Genomic DNA, 18,878 nt, shown 5'->3' on the forward strand with positions numbered 1-18,878 from the left:
AAAAGCCTGAATTTTGCTTCCAGGAGGAATCAGCTGTTGAACTGAGCGAATCGTGTGATGCTGTGTGGGGTGGGTGAAAGGAAGGGAAGGAAGGAGGGAGAGCCAAGCCTGACACGGGCCGGAGCAGGAGGGGAGGCACTCACAAAGGCCGCTGAGGCAGGATGGGGAAGACAGTAATTACATAAGAGCACTTGGCAAGCATCTGTGTGGAGTCAGCTGGGCCCCGGCAGCCCTCCCGCCCTGCGCTGCTAGCCAGGAGCAGCTGAGGATACAGATAACCCAGCGCGGGACCCCTCCGGAGGGGACCGGAGGTAAGAGCTCCTCCGCTTCCCCTCCCAGCTTGCGATGCTCTCGGAGAGTAGGGACAAATGGGTGGGGAAGAGGGGAAAGGGAAAGCAGCTGGAAGGGAGAAGCATCCAGGAAGGGGAAGAGAAGGGGATGTTTCTCTGCCTCTTGGTGCGATTGGTACCTCTGCTCCGGAGGTTTTGGGGAGGGAGGAGCAGTGAAGTGTGAGTGTGTGTGTTAACGGGTGGATGTGAGTACGTGTGTATGTATAGCAGAGAGGATCCATGTGTGCAGCAAGGGAGCTGAGCTGTACACAGCGGCTGGACAGGGAAGGAAACATCAAAGTAATTTCCTTCCTTTTGTAGCTGAGGTAGAGAGGATTGATGGGATGGAAGCAGTCACTGAGGAGAGCCAGGCTATATCCCCCTATTTAGCCTGTGCTGGGGGGGGATTGCAGATAAGGGAGGAAATGCAGGAGGAGGAGGAAGCAGCTGTTTTTTGAGCAGGGATTATTGCAATCCAATCTGGCCAGAGCTTCCCTGGGCTGCCTCCAAGGCCAAGTGTGTGATGAGGAAGAGGGAAGATTGTTGAGCACACCAGGTGCCTTCAGGCTTGGTTTACACTTAAAAGCGTGGCTGGCAGAGAGCAGCTGGATAGCATTATCAAAACTCGTATCTTTGAGCGCTCGGCCATACAAGCCAAGACCTCCTGCAAATGAGGCTGCCCTGGCAAAATGTTGCTGGTACAGACAGTTCCTTTCAGGAGGCAGGGTGATATTACCCTGGCAAAAAGTGTCTTTAGTGGCATAACTGCTGCCCAGCTGGGCAATGCCACCAGGGCAAGTCTTTGTTTGCTGGTTCGCTGTGGGTCCCTATTCAGTTTAGACAAGGCATTAACTACAAAGTCCTGCTCGCTGCCCACTGTGAGCTGTTCTTGCAGTCAGATGAGACAAAGTCAAAGGCCCCAGCTGATGAGGTCCTCCACAGAGAACATTTGCTTGGTTGTAAGCAGGTCAGGAGTGCTGATGGAAATGTGGGATGGAAATGAGGACAACGGCCTCCTGCTACCTGTTCCCCTTTGGAAAAGCAGAGGAGGGCAGACATAAGGTCAAGGGCTGCAAAAGAGGATAATATAATGATTGGAAATAAGTCAGGCAGGAGCACCCAAGGGAGTGAGGGACTGCAGTAGCTTTGATGGGACAGAGAGGAACTTTGTCTTCAGTGTCAGTGTCTGAGCTCTCACGCACCCCAGAAAATTTATTGGCTTTCAATAGTACTGTCAGCTGCCAAAATCCCCACCAGCAGCAGGCAGGAGCAGACAACACAATGGATCACAAAACTCAGCTTCTGTCAGCTGGCGAGGGTCCATTAACAAGAAACATTGCCCTGGCCTTTCCCCCTCTCATTTTCCACAAGGGGAAACTGAGGCACAGGCAGACGTGTGAGACTTGCCGCGGGGCTCACTGGATGTCAGTGCTGCAGCCCGGCTGAGAGCTCACGAGCATAGCAGAGGAGTCCTTGGTCCTCTTCCCATCCCGGCTGGGAGGCACATTCAGCCCATGTTCATTGAGCTCCAGGCTGACAAGCAGCCTGAGAATATCTCCAGGCTTCCCAGTCCCCCTTCCTCCCTTCCCCCCAGCTCGCAGCACATATTTTCCCAGAGTTTTCCGCTTGCTTCTCCAGTGGTGCTGGGGTCCTGCCAAACGCCAGCCACTCTCTGGGAAGCGGGGCCTCCCATTCCCAAACCAAACAAGTGGGAGAAGGAAAACAGCAAAGAGAAGTCCAAGCACACGTAGGCACGCACAGAAATCCTTCCCCCTCAGAAACCTTGGAGCCTTCAACAGCTTCTCTTGGAAACTGCTGGAGGCACAGTGCTGACTTGGCACTTCTGGGCCCCGCAGGAGAGAGCTTCCTTCTGCCTCCCAGAGATAAATATGTGCATGCTCCCCAGGGTATAAGCTTCCAAATCCAGTTTTGCTGCTGGGTAGAATCCCCAAAATCCTCTTCCAACAGATTCTGCAGTGTAAGGAAAGCCATCCTGTCCATCCCTCGCTGCAACATGCCCTTCATTCCAAGGTACTGGTGCAGCCACACAGTGCTTACCCCAACAGCATAAGTACGTCAGCTTGGCGCCAGGCTGGGGGCAAAGATCACGGCTAGGGTTTGCTTCAGATTCTCAGCTTTGCTGGCAGGCAGCTGGGATCTAACCAGGGAACATGACCGGGGCATGACACACACCAGAGTGCAAGGGCTGGGGCTCTGCCCAGGGAGAGGGGATGACTAGAGAGGGAAAGGACTGATGCCTCTCCCAGTTGGCAGATAAACCTGCTAGAAACATCATGCGTGGGGCGAGAGCCCACAGTGACGTGCAGAAGAAACAATGCAAGAGAGAATGAAAGATGAAGTGTGGAGACTGAGTGGTACAAGCACAGCTGGGGAGGGAGTGTGGCCAGGCAAGTGAAGGGCTGGGACCCATAGCCCATGGGATAACAGACTAATACAAAGGAGAGCAGCGTCCTGCACCATCCCACCTGAAGGAAAGCACTGATGCACCTCACCTTGCCCATCCTGAGATGCTCAGGGTGGGATACTGCCCTGCTGCCTGCCCACCCTTTGCACAGGGAGCTGCAATCTGTGCTGCCTGAGTTTTGCTGACCAGAGGTAGGCTGTTGGAAGTGAGAAGGCAGAGAAAAAAAGAGCAAACCACAATACATAAAGGCAAGGCACTACCTAGGAAAGAGTTAAAAGGCTCCAAAACCCAAGCCGGTTTGCAATGGAGGGCGCCCAAAGCCAAGGAGGGAAAGGGAGGGAGAGGAGAGGGGAGGGAGCAGGTCCAAGCCAGCGCTCAGCAGTGCCTGTGCCAAGAGCCAGCTTTCTTAAAGCTATGGGCCGGGGGGCCGGCCCTGCAGGCAGAGGGGAGCCCTGGATCAGGGGCTGGGAAGCACCGAGGGGAGCCCTCAGCCTGCCGGGTGAGGTGCCACGCTGCACTGGGGCGCAGGCAGAGGGAAGGGGGGCAGAGGCTGCGAGAGGGGCTTGCTCGGCTTGTTTGCGTGTCTGTCTTTCGTAAGCATACTTCTCTGCAGGCTGCCTGCTGTGCGCTTTGCTTCCCTACCCTCTGCAGAGGAGCAGCTCCTCTCGGGTCCATCCGCAAAAACCCGGCACTGCTCGCTGCTCCTGGAGGAGCCGTCATCCCCTTGGAAAGGTGCTGGGGTTTGGCTGAGAACCCAGCTGAACACTGGGGTTGGGAGGGATGGGATTTGGTGTGGGGAATGGAAAGGGGTCCCTCTGAAGAGAGAGATAGGTCAGACTCCAGCTGGTACAGGGGGGTTGTTGGGTTGGACTCCTGTGAAGAGTTGATACCTAGTGACTGGAGGACTGTAGAAGTTTTTTATGGCCCTCCTCATAGATTTAGCAGCCTACCAGAGCATGCTTTTGCAAAAGGGAGGGTGTGATTTGACGTGTCTTCTTCCCCTACCCCAGCCTGGAGACTGAGCCTTCTAGTGGCTCCAGTGGTTTGGCTAGTGAGGTTCAAGCCTTCTGCAAGGGCACCTAATCTCCGCCGGTCTGGGCAGAAGGGCATTCTCTTGGGCCATGTGGTTCCCACTCACATTGCATCTTTGAGCCTTCAGGGACTTCAAGCATGTGAACTCCCTCCACAGGACCATGCCATTTTCATCCCACCTCTGGCTCCAGCCGCAGAAAGATGTTTTGTGGTGATTTCTGCTCCATTGCCCGAGTCCTCCCCTTCTTACACCTCTGGCACTTCTTCATATCTTCCCAGGTCACCATGGACATAATTTACCTCCGCACACCCCTGGCCCTCCTGCTTCTCCCTCTTGTGCTTGGGGCACCCACTGATGAACCCAACCTCACAGAACCAGCCTCTGGTGCTTGCAAGCGCTGTTGTGACCCACTGGACTCTTCCACAGATGCCCCACCGCTCCCTCCGAGCCACCACCACTTGCCCTACCCAATGCCGGAGGTTCGTCCCTATATCAACATCACCATACTGAAGGGTAAGTGCCCATCTTGGCCCTGGGATGTTTTGTGCTGTGACCAAGAGTAGCCTGAGCAAAGGGAAGGCAGTGCATCCATGCTGTGACCTCTGTTTCTTAGGATGCTGGCTGCTACCAGCTCTTCCTCCCTCCTAGCACAGGAGTAGTAGTAGCAGTCACTTGGCAAGATGGGAGGACGCCTTCCTTCCTTCAGACTTCCAGACTCCCATAGTGCCTAAGGGAAAGAGAAGTCTCTATCCAGATGCAAGATAAGCATGTTTGGAGGGTAGGCATTGACACCTGGGAAGGTTGTGCGAAAACCTCCAGCTCCATGGATCACATGCATTTTGGAGCAGGAGGAGGGCAAAGGGAGGGAGCAGCTATTTGTAAGCACCTTCAGGCTAACTGGCAGCAACCACCAGCTCATTCCACCCTGCTTTGGCTGGCTTGGCTAACGGGAAAAGGCTCCCTATTTTAGATCAGCTCCTCCCTTCAGGGCTCCCCTTTTAGCTTTTGCTGTGGGCAAAAGCTTGTTCCCAGCTGGATGCTGCTGCACTCGCTTATTGTTGCTCTGTGGTTCCTCTGGGCTAGCTGGGCAGATGCTCCACCTTCCCTGCCCGGCTTAGAAATAGCTGCAATCCATCAAGGCTCAGAACTGGGGCAGATAGAAGCCTGGGCCAGAGCAGGGTGTTGCAGGGGGACCTGCATTACCATGCAGGGAATGGAGAGGAGGAAAAGAACAAGATACAAATCTGAGATGCTGTCACTTGTGCTGGAGGCTTCTCTCCAACTCCCATCTCTTCTCTCTATTCGCAAAGTACATTCTGGTGCTGCTTTCTCTCTGTATTGATGCCTGTCCAAACCCCAGGATAGAACTGCAGTCTAATTATACAGGATGCCCAAAGCATGCTGGTATTGTCAAAGTGCCACCCCTCTAACTTGCACTGCACCATCACCAAGTCCAGCTTGCATTTTCTTCCCCTGACCCACCTCACTGTTCCTCTCGAGTCATAATCTCCCACAGGCTTTAGCACTTCTTCCCCTTCTCCAGCCTACAGCAACAACAGTGTGCACACTACATGGGTAATTGGGCCATAGGAGAGGTGTGTAGCAGGGCAGAGTGAGTCCCTGCCTCCTGTATGCTATTGCAGTGTCCTCCTGGAGATAAAGGAGTGTGGAGGACGAAGAAGAGGTCAAGAGCTGCAGTAGTACTTTGTACTGCTGGGCTCCCTCTCAGGCTGAAGTCTCTTAGGGACAGGTTCTCCTGTCTCCAGCAACACCATATCACATGGTGAGCAGGGGGTTTATAAAAGAAGAGACCCCAGTCACACCCAGATATCTGTTAGCTCCTTTCCCATGAAGCACAATGATATTGTGACCCTCATGCATGTTCCTTTTTCTGGCATTGCCTCATTATGCAGCAATCCTCTGCCTCCTCATTAGGCTTTCTCACCACCATTTCCACCTCTCCCTCTGGTACCACACAGGAGTTGTGTCCTCTGCTTTCTCTTGCAGGAGAAAAAGGAGACCGGGGAGAGCCTGGAATGCCAGGGAAATGGGGCAAAGAAGGACCACGAGGTGAGAGGGGAGCCCAGGGCCAGAAAGGCAGTAAAGGACAGATGGGCATAGCAGGAGACCCCTGCAAGCATCAGTATGCTGCATTCTCCGTCGGTCGCAAGAAAGCACTGCACAGCAGCGAGGGCTACCAGGTCTTGATCTTCGACACTGTCTTTGTCAACCTCTACAGCCACTTCGACATGTTCAATGGCAAATTCTACTGCTATGTAGGTGGACTTTACTATTTCAGCCTCAACGTCCACACCTGGAACTTCAAGGAGACCTACATGCACATCATGCACAATGAAGAAGAGGCAGTCATCTTGTATGCCCAACCCAGCGACCGCAGCATCATGCAGAGCCAGAGCCTCATGCTAGAGCTTCAGGAAAATGATGAGATCTGGGTGAGGCTCTACAAGCGGGAGCGGGAGAATGCCATTTACAGTGATGATGTTGATGTGTACATCACCTTCAACGGGTACCTGGTCAAGCCCAGCATTGAGTAGCTGCCTCTCCTCCTCCTTGGGGCCTCTTCTGCCTTTTCCTTCCTCTCTCTCTCTCTCTCTCTCATTACTGCCCACAACCACTGCAAATCACTTAGAAATGGGCCTGTCAAATCTCAGGCACTGAGTGTGAAACTTGCCGCACTGGCTCCCACCTCACGCTCTCTCGTAGTCAGGCCTGTATCTGTCCACTTACAGTGTGACACTACCATCTCTTGCCCCCTCCCTCATGACCCCAACTTTGGTTATTGGCTTCTTCTAAATCTGCCAATGAGCTGTGTCTGGCATTCTGGGTCCTAGAGCAGGAGGAAAGCTAAAGTGCTGCTCTTGGGGATGCGCCCCTCCTTGGAGCTTTATACACAAAGGGCTGCTGTAGAAAGGGCTAGAAAGTCCCCACGGCTGGGTGCATCCTGGCTCCTCTCCATCCCAACTAGGCACGTCAGTTTTGCAGCCTGCAACACAGCTTTAATGTCATCTCTCACACAGATAGACCGGAGTGTGGACTGGGGTCTGATAACCTCCTGTAGCAGAAGGAAGATGCAGGACTGGTGAGAGATGATACTGTCTTTCTAAAAACGGGACTGATGGCCTTCTGAAGTATGGCATTGGCTTTCCTTAGACACCCTGCTGAGTCACAGTGTCCAGGCTGGCTATAAAATCTAGGCTCGGTGGGATTGTTCTCCTCTGTGCCAGCTCTGGCTCTTTGAAGAGATGAAGGGTCAGACACTCAGCCAGACCCTTCAGAAGCATCTGCCATTGAGTCAGTAGTGTCCACCACTCTATTTCCACTAGGGATCAGAAGTACAGAACTAGAGACAAAGACAACCCTGCCATACTTCCCTCCTAAACCTCCCCTGGGGTGCTACTCAGTCTCAATTCCCCAGCTGTGGGAAGCTAGTCCAGACAGTGAACTTGAATCTGCTTGTCTTTGGCAGATGTGCCCCCATGGCCTTCTACTGGTGTCACCAGTCACCCCTGACGTTTGCTGGTGCCTCCTGCATGCTATTACAGTGTCCTCCTGAAGGTGGTTCTCCCACACTGGTATTGAGGGACCGCTGTTTCAGAACTCGAGCTGGAGGCTGTAGGGGCAATCACTGTTAAATCAGTTCCACATCTGGTCAGGTTGGCACTTCTTTGCCTCTGTGATGGAAAAGAGAGAGAGGTGAGACTACAGCACCTCACCCCGAGGGTAAAAAAGCTTCCCTGCCATTTGGTCTGTGCCCTTTTCTGGCAACCTCATCAGAGCAACTGAGAAAAACATGCGGCTAAAACAAACTTTCCCTCTTTTCGTCAGGTTGTAAATATCACAGTAGGAAATGAATGTCAGTGGTAGGTTTTTCTAGTACCATTTTTACTGGTCTCACATCCCTCTGGGGTTGCTGTTATCCTGGGAGGAACAGGTGAGGCTGAATCAGCACTTTGGGAAACCTATATCCACGTGTTGTGGTGCTCCGTAAACATCAATGCCAAGAATTGTCTCTTTTTTGAGTCTCAATACAGGACAAGCAGGAGAAACTGTATTTCTCCACTGCCCACCACTGATAATGAAGTCTTTTGTCTTATCTAGCTTCTGCAGTCTCGTGATTAGCTGTAATCTCTGCCTGGGACTTCCAGAGCTCTCCCATAGGATTGTTTTACAGGACCAGGTCCAGTACACTCAGCCCAGGCTGGCAAAGGCAGAGGGACACAGGCTAAATGTTTAAAATGAACTTGAGAAAACTTCAGGACATTTTCTCTCTTACCCTCTTCACTTACCCTCCCTGCTTTGCTAAGGAAGCTGTACAGACTGGAATGAATTTCAGGCACTTTCTACCCTGGATCCTCCCCACCACTGTCACTTGAGGCAGTGGGTATAACAGCAAGGTTTCACTGAGGCAAAGCTGGGTTTTTCCCAGGAAAACATGTGATGATGGGATCATGGGAACTAAAGGAGACTGTGAGTTTCTTCCCCTCCCTTAGTAGGTCAAGCACGTGGAATTGCTCAGAGGCAGGATTGCAGGCCATAGCATGCCTGAAAGCAGCATGCTGGAGGAGATGCTCAGGTCCAAATCCCGTTCTCTCTTCCTCAACTGGCTGCAAACCCAGGTATTGTCTATTTACAGTGTACAGTGCCCCCGTGTCTCCCTGGAGAGAAAAAAGCCTCTCTAAGACACAATATCTCCAGAAACAAGCTTCCTTCTTCCTCCTTTTCTCTTTGGTGTTTGAATGCCAGTGACAGGTCTCATGAGCAGCCAGACGGTGCCTGATGCACATGAGAGAGGAAGGCAGGGGGACCAAAGGGTGTGTTTAACAGGCTTCTTGGTGCTAAACAAGATGGCAAACCCTTGGTGCTAAATCAGATTTCAGGAGTATTGGGTGCTTTCTGGAAGGTGTAGTAGGCTGAGTTGTAATGTACTGTGGAATTAATGGTGCTTTATGTTACAAAACCAAACAAACTCCAAGAACTTTTGTATATATATTTTTTTTTCAGTGGTATTAAACTTTTTTCGCTGGTTGTTTTGCACTTACGCCTGGTTTTTCCTACCAACATATTCCTTCTATCTCTGGTTATTGCCAAATAGTTGATGGAAAAGGCAGTGACCTGAAAGAGACAGGTACAAAGTCTAACTCAGTTCTGAAACTTCCCATGGCAATGCTTGGCAATTTTCTGTTTACTTTGTGGAGAACCATCACCCTGAAGATATTTAGGGTAATTTCCTCTTTGCTGGGAAAACTTTAAGCAAATTCAAGGAAGGATTCTTCAGAAATTACCAAAAAAACAGGACAATACAGTGGGTTATAGGATTAGGGTTCAAATAACTAATTATATTGAGGAAGACTGGGCTAATGCTGGGGTTCTCTTGAGGGGTATTGGACTCTTGACATTTTTAGCACATCCTTCTATCAAGTACTTCGTATACACGTGTGCTTTCTGTTTTCCCTGTGGTGCTTCTCTTTTATTTGGGGTTTGAACTGAGAAGACTCCCGCTGAAGTGGAGAAGTGGACAAGAAAACAAGAGAAGAAGCCCATATAGGACCTTCTGTTTTGAGTTTAAATCATGTTCACATAGCTTCTCCTGTGGTTTGACATGTACCAGATGCTTTGTTTGGCAAGGGGTGGAAAACATAATTAGTCCAGAGCTAGGGCTATATATATCAAGTAAATGCAATACTTGTCAGGTCAGAGCTCAGCCTTCTTCACAGTTTTTATTTACTTCTGAGAAAACAGGTAGAAATGTGTCTTCAGGAAGTGCAGGGGTTGAGCTTGTGCACGTTCCTGGCCCCTTGAGGTGAGATGCTGGTAGATTGGATGTGACTTTATCATACTTACAAAACGTGAGGAAGGAGAGAGGAGAGAAAACGTGTAGCCAGACCTTCTAGAAAAGACTTCTATGATTCACTCTTTCAAGCTACCCACTTTGAGAAGAAAGCACCACCTGAAAAGCCTCTTCAGCCAGATCCTTTGGGGCTAAGATGCATGGTAACAGGCGGGGTTTGTAGCCAGTGCCACCCATCACACTATGGATGCCTAACTGGGGAATTGCTGTAGGTGAGGCTCAGCTAGGGCAAGGTGGACCCTGCAATGGTACAGAACCTGCCCTGCTGCCCTGCCAGTGGGTGCAGCCATGCCCTGAAAGCCACGAGATCTCCATTCACCCAGGTCCGGTCTGTTTTCCGTGCAATGGCGCTGCCCTGTGGTATGTGAGCCTGGGGCTGGTGACAGTCAGGACCTCTCTCATGGGCAGAGAGCAAGAAGTATGAGCTGGCATGGGCAGATACAGCTCTGCTCCTGGGGCCATTCCTCTCTTTTACCCTGACAGCATGAATCTCTGCTGCAAAGGGCTCTGCGGCCATGTCTCAAGCCTGTTAAAGGTATCTGCCAAGGGAATGGCCCTTTAATCTGGTTTCCTGCCAGTTTGTGGTCTTGCAGGTATGAAAGGAGGAGAGAGAGTTGGAGAGAGGAGATAAAGGGCAGGATGATACGGTGCTATCTCTGGGGAAGAAAGCACATGTCAGGGCCAGCTCAGGAGAAGCTGAAGGCCGTGCAATAGCTCCTTGCCATGTAATAACTGTGGGAAATGGGAAGAGAGAAGCAGGGCAAGAAAAGGAGACCTTTGACTTTACTGGGGGCACTTAGATAGGCACTGGTGAATGCGCCTGAACCCAAAGTACCAGGGAGGGCAGGGGCTCAGCACAGCTGGACCTATCTCTGTGTCTCCCTTGACTCCGTCACAAGAGGGGCAGCCATGAGAAAAGTCTCTTGCAGCCCCTTGAGCATCATGATGGTGCAGAGTCTGCGCCACGCCAGGCATTTGTGCACCATTTGGGTGGCCACCACACTGAAACACATCAGGTTTCCCCTCTGCTCTAGCCTGCTGTCCCTCCTCCCCTCCCAAACAACCCGGACAACCTGCTTCGCTCACACCTCAGCCTTGTTTATCTCACAGAGTCCATGGAGGGAGAAAGGCGTGATACAATGCCCAAGCCAGCATCGCTCAGTGCTGCAAGCAGAGCCTCTGCCTCCCTCCATGCAGTGCATCGCAGCCAGATGCCAGCAGTGGGTTGACCCTGCCCCAGATCTCCTGTTTTTCTCACCTTCCTTTTCCCATTGCTGGCTGGGAGCTGCTGCTGGGCCCAAAAGGCTGGATGTGAACCATGCCTGTGGCTGCATGGATGATGGGGCAGAGCTGCATCGCTGAGGTCAGTTGTTCTACTGCCTCACATGGCATGGCCCACCTCTGACCACAGTAATGAAATGTGCACTTGCTGAGCCATGGTGGGCTTCAGAGGGCAGCTCAGCGCGCACCCTGCTGTGACACCCACACGTGTACCCATGCACGTACGAGCCCTATATGGACATCTCTCACCTTCCTGCCAACGGAAACTGTTGCCCTTTGCAAGCCTGGCTCGCTCTGAAGATGCTATCAGGAGGTGGGTAGAGGGGGGCTGATGCTCCAGGACTCTTTGGTACACGCACTGCTCCCTCACCTCATGACGTGCCTCCCCCTTCTCCCACAAGCCCTCTGTGATGTCTCTCCACTCAGTTATATCACAGTGACTGCTAAGGCAGAAGGTTTAAATCAAAGGCTTCTGACAGTTTATCAACCCACAGACCATCCCGTCGCTTGAGTTCACGTCACTTAACTCACAAATAACCAGGGGATTATTGCAAAATCTCACACTTTCCCCAAGAACTCTTGGGTTCGATAAGATAGGGAGCAGGAGGGTCCCCATCCGCCCGGGAGGGCTGGGAATCCAGCTGTGGGTGAGTGGGAGCTGTGAGACTGGGTTGTTTCTTGATTCATTTAACCTACTTGCATCCATGCCTTCGAGATGCTGACCTGCATCCACCTGAAAGCTGCTGAGGTGCCTCATCTGCCGGGGAGCCCAGACAATGCAAACTGGAGTGCACCTCCGAGGTGGGAAGTGTGTCCAAGCCTCACTGGATGCTACTGAAGACGGCTGCAATGCTTCAAAGTAGCCAGCGGAAGAGAATGACCAGGGAGAGGAAGAAGAGCAGGTCTCCTGTCTGACACACATCCTGCAGGCTCCGTCTTCACTGTTCTGGTCCCTGCTCTGAAGTCCTGACTACCTTCAGGTGTTTGGCACAACATGTCCTAGAGGAAGATGTGGGCAAAGCATCCTCCATGGGGTGCCTGAGGCTCACTGGATTCTCCTGTTTGCCACACACATGCTTTTCTGGGCTCACGGTATTCTCCTGTTTACCCTTACAGAGATGGTTTTGGTTTTGTCCCCATATGTCCTCAGTTCTTCCCCTGAAGTAGTGGAGTGGGGCAGATCACTAGGAAGGACTTCCCAGGCAACCAAGCCCTGTCCCCTGCCACCACAGGCAGCAATTCAGCACATCTTCCAGGCCAAGGGCCCACAGAATTACAATTCCACACACAGCCCAAAGCACCTCCCAAGCCCTTGCTTTGCCCCAGCTTCTGGTTCTCTCTGTGTGCTATGCTGGTGGCATTGTTTGGCTCTTCAGAAGGCTTGCAGATGCTTTTACAGTTGCACCATGTTTCAAGCTTGGTCCCACGAGGCTTTGAAATGTTTTTTGTGTTTCTAAATTCCATTTGTTCAAAATATGCCAGAGTCTGAAGCACCCCCTGACCCTGGGACAAGCTTGCTTCTCCTCCTTTATCCCTAACCCTGCCAGCTGTGGAGGCAGAACAGCTATGCCATCATTACAATGGCTAGATCAGGCAGGAACAGTGGTGCCTTGGCTCAGCCCCTGATCATCTTGTTCTGCAAGGTGGCAACCTGAGCTCTGTGGAAACGGATAGAGGATTAATGCATTGCCTTCTCTTTGCTGCAGGGCTGTTCTGGGCTTGTTTTTCCACTCCTCCCTTTTACATTCCTGTGCCAGCCCTCCACTGCAATGCACAGAGAGGGAGATCTCTCAGTGCAAAGTGCAGGGGAAGCAGTGGGAGGGTCAGGTGAGGACTGAGGAGGGTGAGAGGAAAAGGTCAGTGACGCAAGCCCGAAGCGCTGGCTCTCAGCTGAGCCATACTGCTATTTGGCTGGGGTGTGCTATTTCTACCCTGCAACCATTCACACATCTGGGACCACAACTCCTTCCACTACCCACGCTCTTCCTCCCCCCGCACAGGGGCTGAGGCAGGGGAGGGGGGAGACATGCTGCACCAGGCTGCCAGCATCCCTTCCAAGACCAAAGGGGAGAAAGAGAACCTCAAGCAATCCTTTTCAGCAGTCGCTGGACATTGAGCATCTCTGATGAAGGAACCTGCTGCCTGCAAAATGGGTGTGGAGAGCAGGAAGAAAGGGGGGATCCTTTCTGGGGAAACGTACTAACACCCTCCTCCTTAAAACATGAAAGCAATAGCACAAGTTACCCCTTAGAATCAAGGTCCCACCTGGGGAGACTGTGGCAGAGGGAAGGGCCCCGGTACCTGCGGACGTGTGTTGTCCTTGGGCTGGTTCCAGGGTAAGCATTTGGATGGAGCCAAGTGCTTGACCCCCTCCGCGTTACCCCACTGCGTACGTGCATGTTAGTGTTTGTGCTCACGGATGTGTGCACAGGTGCAGGCAGAGGCCATGCCCCTTCCACCGCAGCCCGCTCCTGACCGTGGGGTACAACACCCTGCCCAGGATAGCCCTCCTAGCCCCATTGCTGGCTGCAAGGGAGGCAATTGCTCTTTCGAGCTGCAAGGAGAGGGAGGATGAAATGATGAACTGCTTCAATGCTCTGTGCCTTTTCCTGCTTCTTATGTGGGAGGTACTGGAGCTACAGGAAATGGTGATATTCTAAAGGGCATTCCCCTCCTGTCCATGCATGCCACTGTCAGGAACAGAAGGAACGTGACACCCTGGTTTTGTCTTTCTCTCAAGGAATCAAATCCTATTTCCCCTGAGATCTCCTCATCCCATGTCCCAAATACAGGCAAAGTCAATGGGTGATGAGATGTGGTGAGATGTGGCTTGGGCTTTGTGTTACAGCAACAAAACTGGAATGTATCACATGTAAAGGCCTCTGTGTCACATCTCTCAAGGAGCACCTTTAGTGTCCTCAGAGACCAGAATCGGGGAAAATAGTAATTTCCACACTGCTTGTTTTTAATCCCAGTGATGGTCCTGCAGCGTTCACCAGGATCTGGATTGCCACTAACAAACAGTCTTTCCTATTCCAGCCCCGCAGCCAGAAAACTGGCTTTCAGTTCCATGCATGTTCAAAAGCCTCACCAGGCTGCAGAGCCACTGTGCTACAGGCAGTTCACCTCAGAGAAAGGAGAAGTGCTCAGAGGAGCAAGCCCACAGCTGAAACCCTGAGGGATGAGGAGCCCTTTGGGCTGACCTGTTTCACAAGGCAGTACATCCTTGGGGGAGTGAAGTGCCCTCAAGCCCTTGGGTCAGGTTGTGGACCTGGACTTCACCATTCCCTTCCATTCCTTCCATACAGGTATACTGATTGTGGCCATTCCTTATCACATCTGCCTCCCAGGGTGGTGAAGAGAGAATAAAGGGATCCTGTGGAGCAATATTAGAGGGGCAAATGGGAAGCCTGGACATGGGAAGCAACAGAGAAGGGGAAAGAATGGCTTTCCTGACTGAGCCTGAGCACCAAGCTGTGGGGGAACAGGCAGCTACCTCTAAACAAGTAATTTCTGTTCAGGCATTTTAACAACATGAAAGGTAATAACTGCCATAGCCACCAATCAGTGACCCCAGAAGAGCTTAAGGAGGAGCAGGGGGCTGGCCTTTGGATAAGTATGACATCATTTTAGATCAAAATCAACCACCTAATTAACTCCCTTTCTAGGCACTGCTCAGGCACAGAGATGAAGAAAACAAAGGAGCAAAGAGAGCTCTGCGCAGAATGGGGGGGTTGTTGTAATGATTTTTTCCTCTAGAAAAGCAAGGGAAATGTGATTAAATTGGGAGCAAGCCTCACTAATCAAAGCACCGGAGGGTTTATTCTCAAGAATCTCCTTGCAGTATCATGTCTTGCCTTCAAGCAGTTTTCAATGTACAATAAATCTCTAAATTCTTCTCAATTTATTAGGTCTGAAGCCATCATTGCTTCATATTAGGCTTGTCAAGCACACAAGCCCCTCTAACTTTAAATAGAGAGATATAACACATTGGCAGGCTGCAAGACAGAGCAGGGCTGTATCTTTCCAAGACCACCCAGGTAACAAGGTAATGATTTCCCTCAAGGACGACAGCAGTCGCTGGTGCTGAACAGCAAATTGGCCAGCATTCAGCTCATTATCTTTCTCAGGCACAGATTTGGCGTAAGGCTGGTCTCTGAATCAATGCTGCCCTCCTGTAGATCATATATCTTGCACAGGCACTCCATCTTCAATACAGGTCTATGACCTGTAGATGCTCTGGCCATGCATCTTCAGCATTCAACCCCAGGGAACCTTCAGGGACTTGCACAGGCATGGATTAATACTGGAAGTCTACTGACTTCCCCACAGACTTGGGCAGTGGACACCTGTATGTGACGAAGGATCTGGTGCCTGGTCTGTGAATCTCAGTTCTTGAAAAAGATGGGAAGATGTCCTTTTACGCCCCTTTCTCTGTGTGGAAATTGAGACACAGAGAGGATGTGAGAGCTGTACAAATATGTCGACAGTCCCACGGGTACACCACCTTCCTTCCAGTTCACACTGGTGAGTTTTCTATCACAGGTGCACCACACTAAGACCATCTGCATTCACAGATGCCATGTTAGATTCAGCTGGCAGAGATCACTTGCCACACTGCTATGGCTCAAATGCCTACTGTGTGTCACATACTATGTCCACAGGATCAGAAAAGGGCATAGGTACTGGCCTTGTTTTGTGTTGCTGAGCCCAAGGGCACTGAGGAACAGAGGAGTGCCAGGTCCAGGGTCTTCCATGACCCTTCCATGACAGCCCAGCTCTTCCATGAGTGTGTATGCAGGGACTCCCAAGTCTGAGCAGCCCTTCTGGCACCACAAGCACCCATTAGGGAGACAGGCATCCGCACTGAGCAGCTTTCTTAAGCCTTTAATCTGCTGCATGGGCTCGAGTCCTTCAGACCAAAGTCCTGGCACTGTCTAGTTCAACCCAAACATAATGGGGAGCCAGGGCTCAAGTTCTGAGGGGGGGCATCTCGTGACTGTCCCGTGCTCATGCTCATGATTTCATAGCTGTGCGTTCACAGCCAGACAGGCTAAGAGTGAAACTGCTCGAAAGCAGCATGCTTTCCCTCCCACCCTTGTTTCCCCACTTCTCTGGTCCTGTGACCACAGAGAGTGAAAGTGAACACCTCCTCCATCCCCTCCCACCTGTGGCCCCAGACTTGCTGTGGGCGATGGTGCCTGCGAATGCCTCAGCTTCCTACCCCTTCTATCCATGCTTTTCTGCAGCCTGCGAGGCTAGGAAATCCCTACTTCTGAACATTTTGTGTATTCATGCGTATATTTGATGTCTCCTGCTTTTATCAGGCAGATCTATCAGGACACTTTCTGTGGGACACAAGTTGGAAGGGAAGGAACAGGAATATCATCTGGTGTGTAGGTGGGCTTAACACTTGAGCATGGTTATTCCATTGTGGTACCTGATACGAGAATTTAAACTCTATTGCTTAAATGCCTCTTCACTTTAACATGGTGATGGAGATTCGCACAATGGCAACATTTAGCCTGAAGCAGCAATATCCCTAGGGATGATGGAGCAGGAGTTAAAAAATCCTCTTTAACGTCGGCCCAAGGTTGCCATTTTGATATGAGTCAAAGCCTCTTTTAGACTTGTAATGTGAACAAATTCAGTAAAGAGCTCACTGATACACCAACCAGTGGCTCCCCACAGGGCCATTTTTACAGACATTTTTCGGAGTAGAACCACAATATAAGGGGAAAATAAGGGCAGATGTAGAGTGATGTAGTTTTCAGAAGCTCACGTATACGAATGGCAGGAAATTAAATGTAAAGGTTATAGTTAAAACAACATTATTTGGAAAGTACCAAGCCTACAGAACGTCTAGAGGCCTTCACAGTGTATCCTGTCAGGAAGCGAACTTTGGTGGCCATTAGGGTGTCTCTGCCCTCATCCCCTCATCTTCTGCTCGCTCTGCACCCTTCCCACTGCTCCACTCCAGAGCACCACAGGGTCAGGACACTGAGATGGATCTACTGAGCCTCTCACTACACTGAACTCACCCCTGGCGAGCTGGGTGGTTTGTAAACCACAGGCAAGGCACCCCAGTTAGCCTGGGACCCCAGTCCCAACTGAAAGCCAGCAAAGGGAAGGGATGACAGCTGATGAGTTGAGCAAACATGGGGTGGTTTGAATGCTTTTGAGTTTCACACTTCTTTGCTCTCTTTATTCTTCCATTCAACTCTGCCATTCTGCAGAGACTCTCAGTAGACAAGCAACTGGAGATCGAGAAGATTCAGCATTGCTGAATGAAAGCAGAATGAAGGGGAAAAGATATGCATAAACACCTGTCCCAGCCTTGAGGATCTTTAAAACTTACACTGTCCCTGAAACACCATTCTGGCCCAAACAACACCTTTAACCAAACCTCCAACAGCATGCTTTTACCTGCCTGCTTTAACACCAAACAACAATGCTGACTAGTGAGTTCACCCATCTCAGTCACCATTATCAGGACAGGAAGGTAGTCACAAGAACACCTTGCATGTGTTTCTGACAATGTGGTTTTGTTTGGCTTCTTACATTACAAATGGCACCATCCCTATCAATGTTGGTGTAAAGGAGATAAAAAAGTGCTAAATTCTCAGCAGCACAACTTCCTGGGCAATCAAGTCTGAAAACTGTGCTTATAGCAAATGTATTTGCCTGTATCAGATGGAGCCTGGACACAGTCATCGAATCACGCCTGGGTAGGAAACCCTTTCCTAATTATGCCGCACAGTTGTTGCTTTAGTACATTTTAAATGGTGTTTCCAATGGAAACCAGGCATGCTGAGCCTGTCTGTGTCTGCACACATCGGTGTTTGGCTGTCTGTTAGCTGATCCAACAGAGGATTCCCCTTCCTTTCACAGTTTTGGAAAAGTCAGTCAATTCCAGTCACACCTGACAAAGGCAGATCCCTTACTACTGTTAAGCAAAGGTGGAAGGAGAGCTGGCTCTAGATTAGGAGTCTCAGTGGGAAAATCTTCAATGGGACACCAGTCCTTACTAGATACCAGAAAATCTGCATGAGTATCTAGCATAGAGACCTAGATGCAGAGAAAACAATCTCCAAGGAACTGGCTGCCCTTTAGCTTTCGTGAGACCCCACCTGGAGTACTGTGCACAGTTCTGGTGTCCTCAACATAAGAAGGACATGGACCTGTTAGAACAAGTCCAGAGGAAGACCACGAGGATGATCAGGGGACTGGGGCACCTCCCGTATGAAGAGAGGCTGAGAAAGTTGGGGCTGTTTAGCCTGGAGAAGAGAAGGCTGCGTGGAGACCTCATAGCAGCCTTCCAGTATCTGCAGGGGGCCTACAAGGATGCTGGGGAGGGACTCTTCATCAGGGACTGTAGCGATAGGACAAGGGGTAACGGGTTAAAATTTAAACAGGGGAAGTTCAGGTTAGATATAAGGAAGAAGTTCTTTACTGTGAGAGTGGTGAGACGCTGGAATGGGTTGCCCAAGGATGTTGTGAATGCTCCATCCCTAGCAGTGTTCAAGGTTGACAGAGCCTTGGGCAATATGGTCTAGAGTGAGGTGTCCCTGCCCATGGCAGGGAGTTGGAACTGAATGATCTTAAGGTCTTTCCAACCCAAATCATTCTGTGATTCTATGATTCTCAGATGAACAATAAAAAATGGGTTCTTTGTGCTCTTGTTTTCCCAAAGTGATCTGTAGTTTGAAGGAAACTGCTGATTTCTCAGTCTGAAAGACAAATGGGAAAAATGATGGTTAACATGAACGCTCATTCCATTGCAGCCACAAAGCTGGTAATACCAAGAGGATTTCATTGCTTCAGCTGAGGACTTCTGCACCAAAGCAAGCTGCATTCATTTTGAGAGTTCCTGGGAAAGGTGGCCTGTGCCCTGATAATACATGCCACTACAGCTCCATCCTAGTGGGAACCTCCAGGCTT

General features: G+C 50.9%; 1 protein-coding gene across 1 annotated transcript; it reads left to right on the forward strand.

Annotated features, from left to right (window-relative positions):
* Window positions 1–3,057: 3,057 nt before the first annotated feature.
* On the forward strand, window positions 3,058–6,342 carry C1QTNF6 (C1q and TNF related 6; the record flags this gene model as incomplete). The annotated part of the gene is given in 4 exon segments (XM_080636697.1): window positions 3,058–3,141; window positions 3,143–3,253; window positions 4,066–4,300; window positions 5,795–6,342. Coding segments are annotated over 4 exon segments (978 nt in total).
* Between the last annotated feature and the right edge of the window lie 12,536 nt (window positions 6,343–18,878).

The sequence above is a fragment of the Psittacula echo genome (assembly GCF_963264785.1).
Source record: "Psittacula echo genome assembly, chromosome: 1".
Lineage (NCBI taxonomy): Eukaryota > Metazoa > Chordata > Aves > Psittaciformes > Psittacidae > Psittacula > Psittacula echo.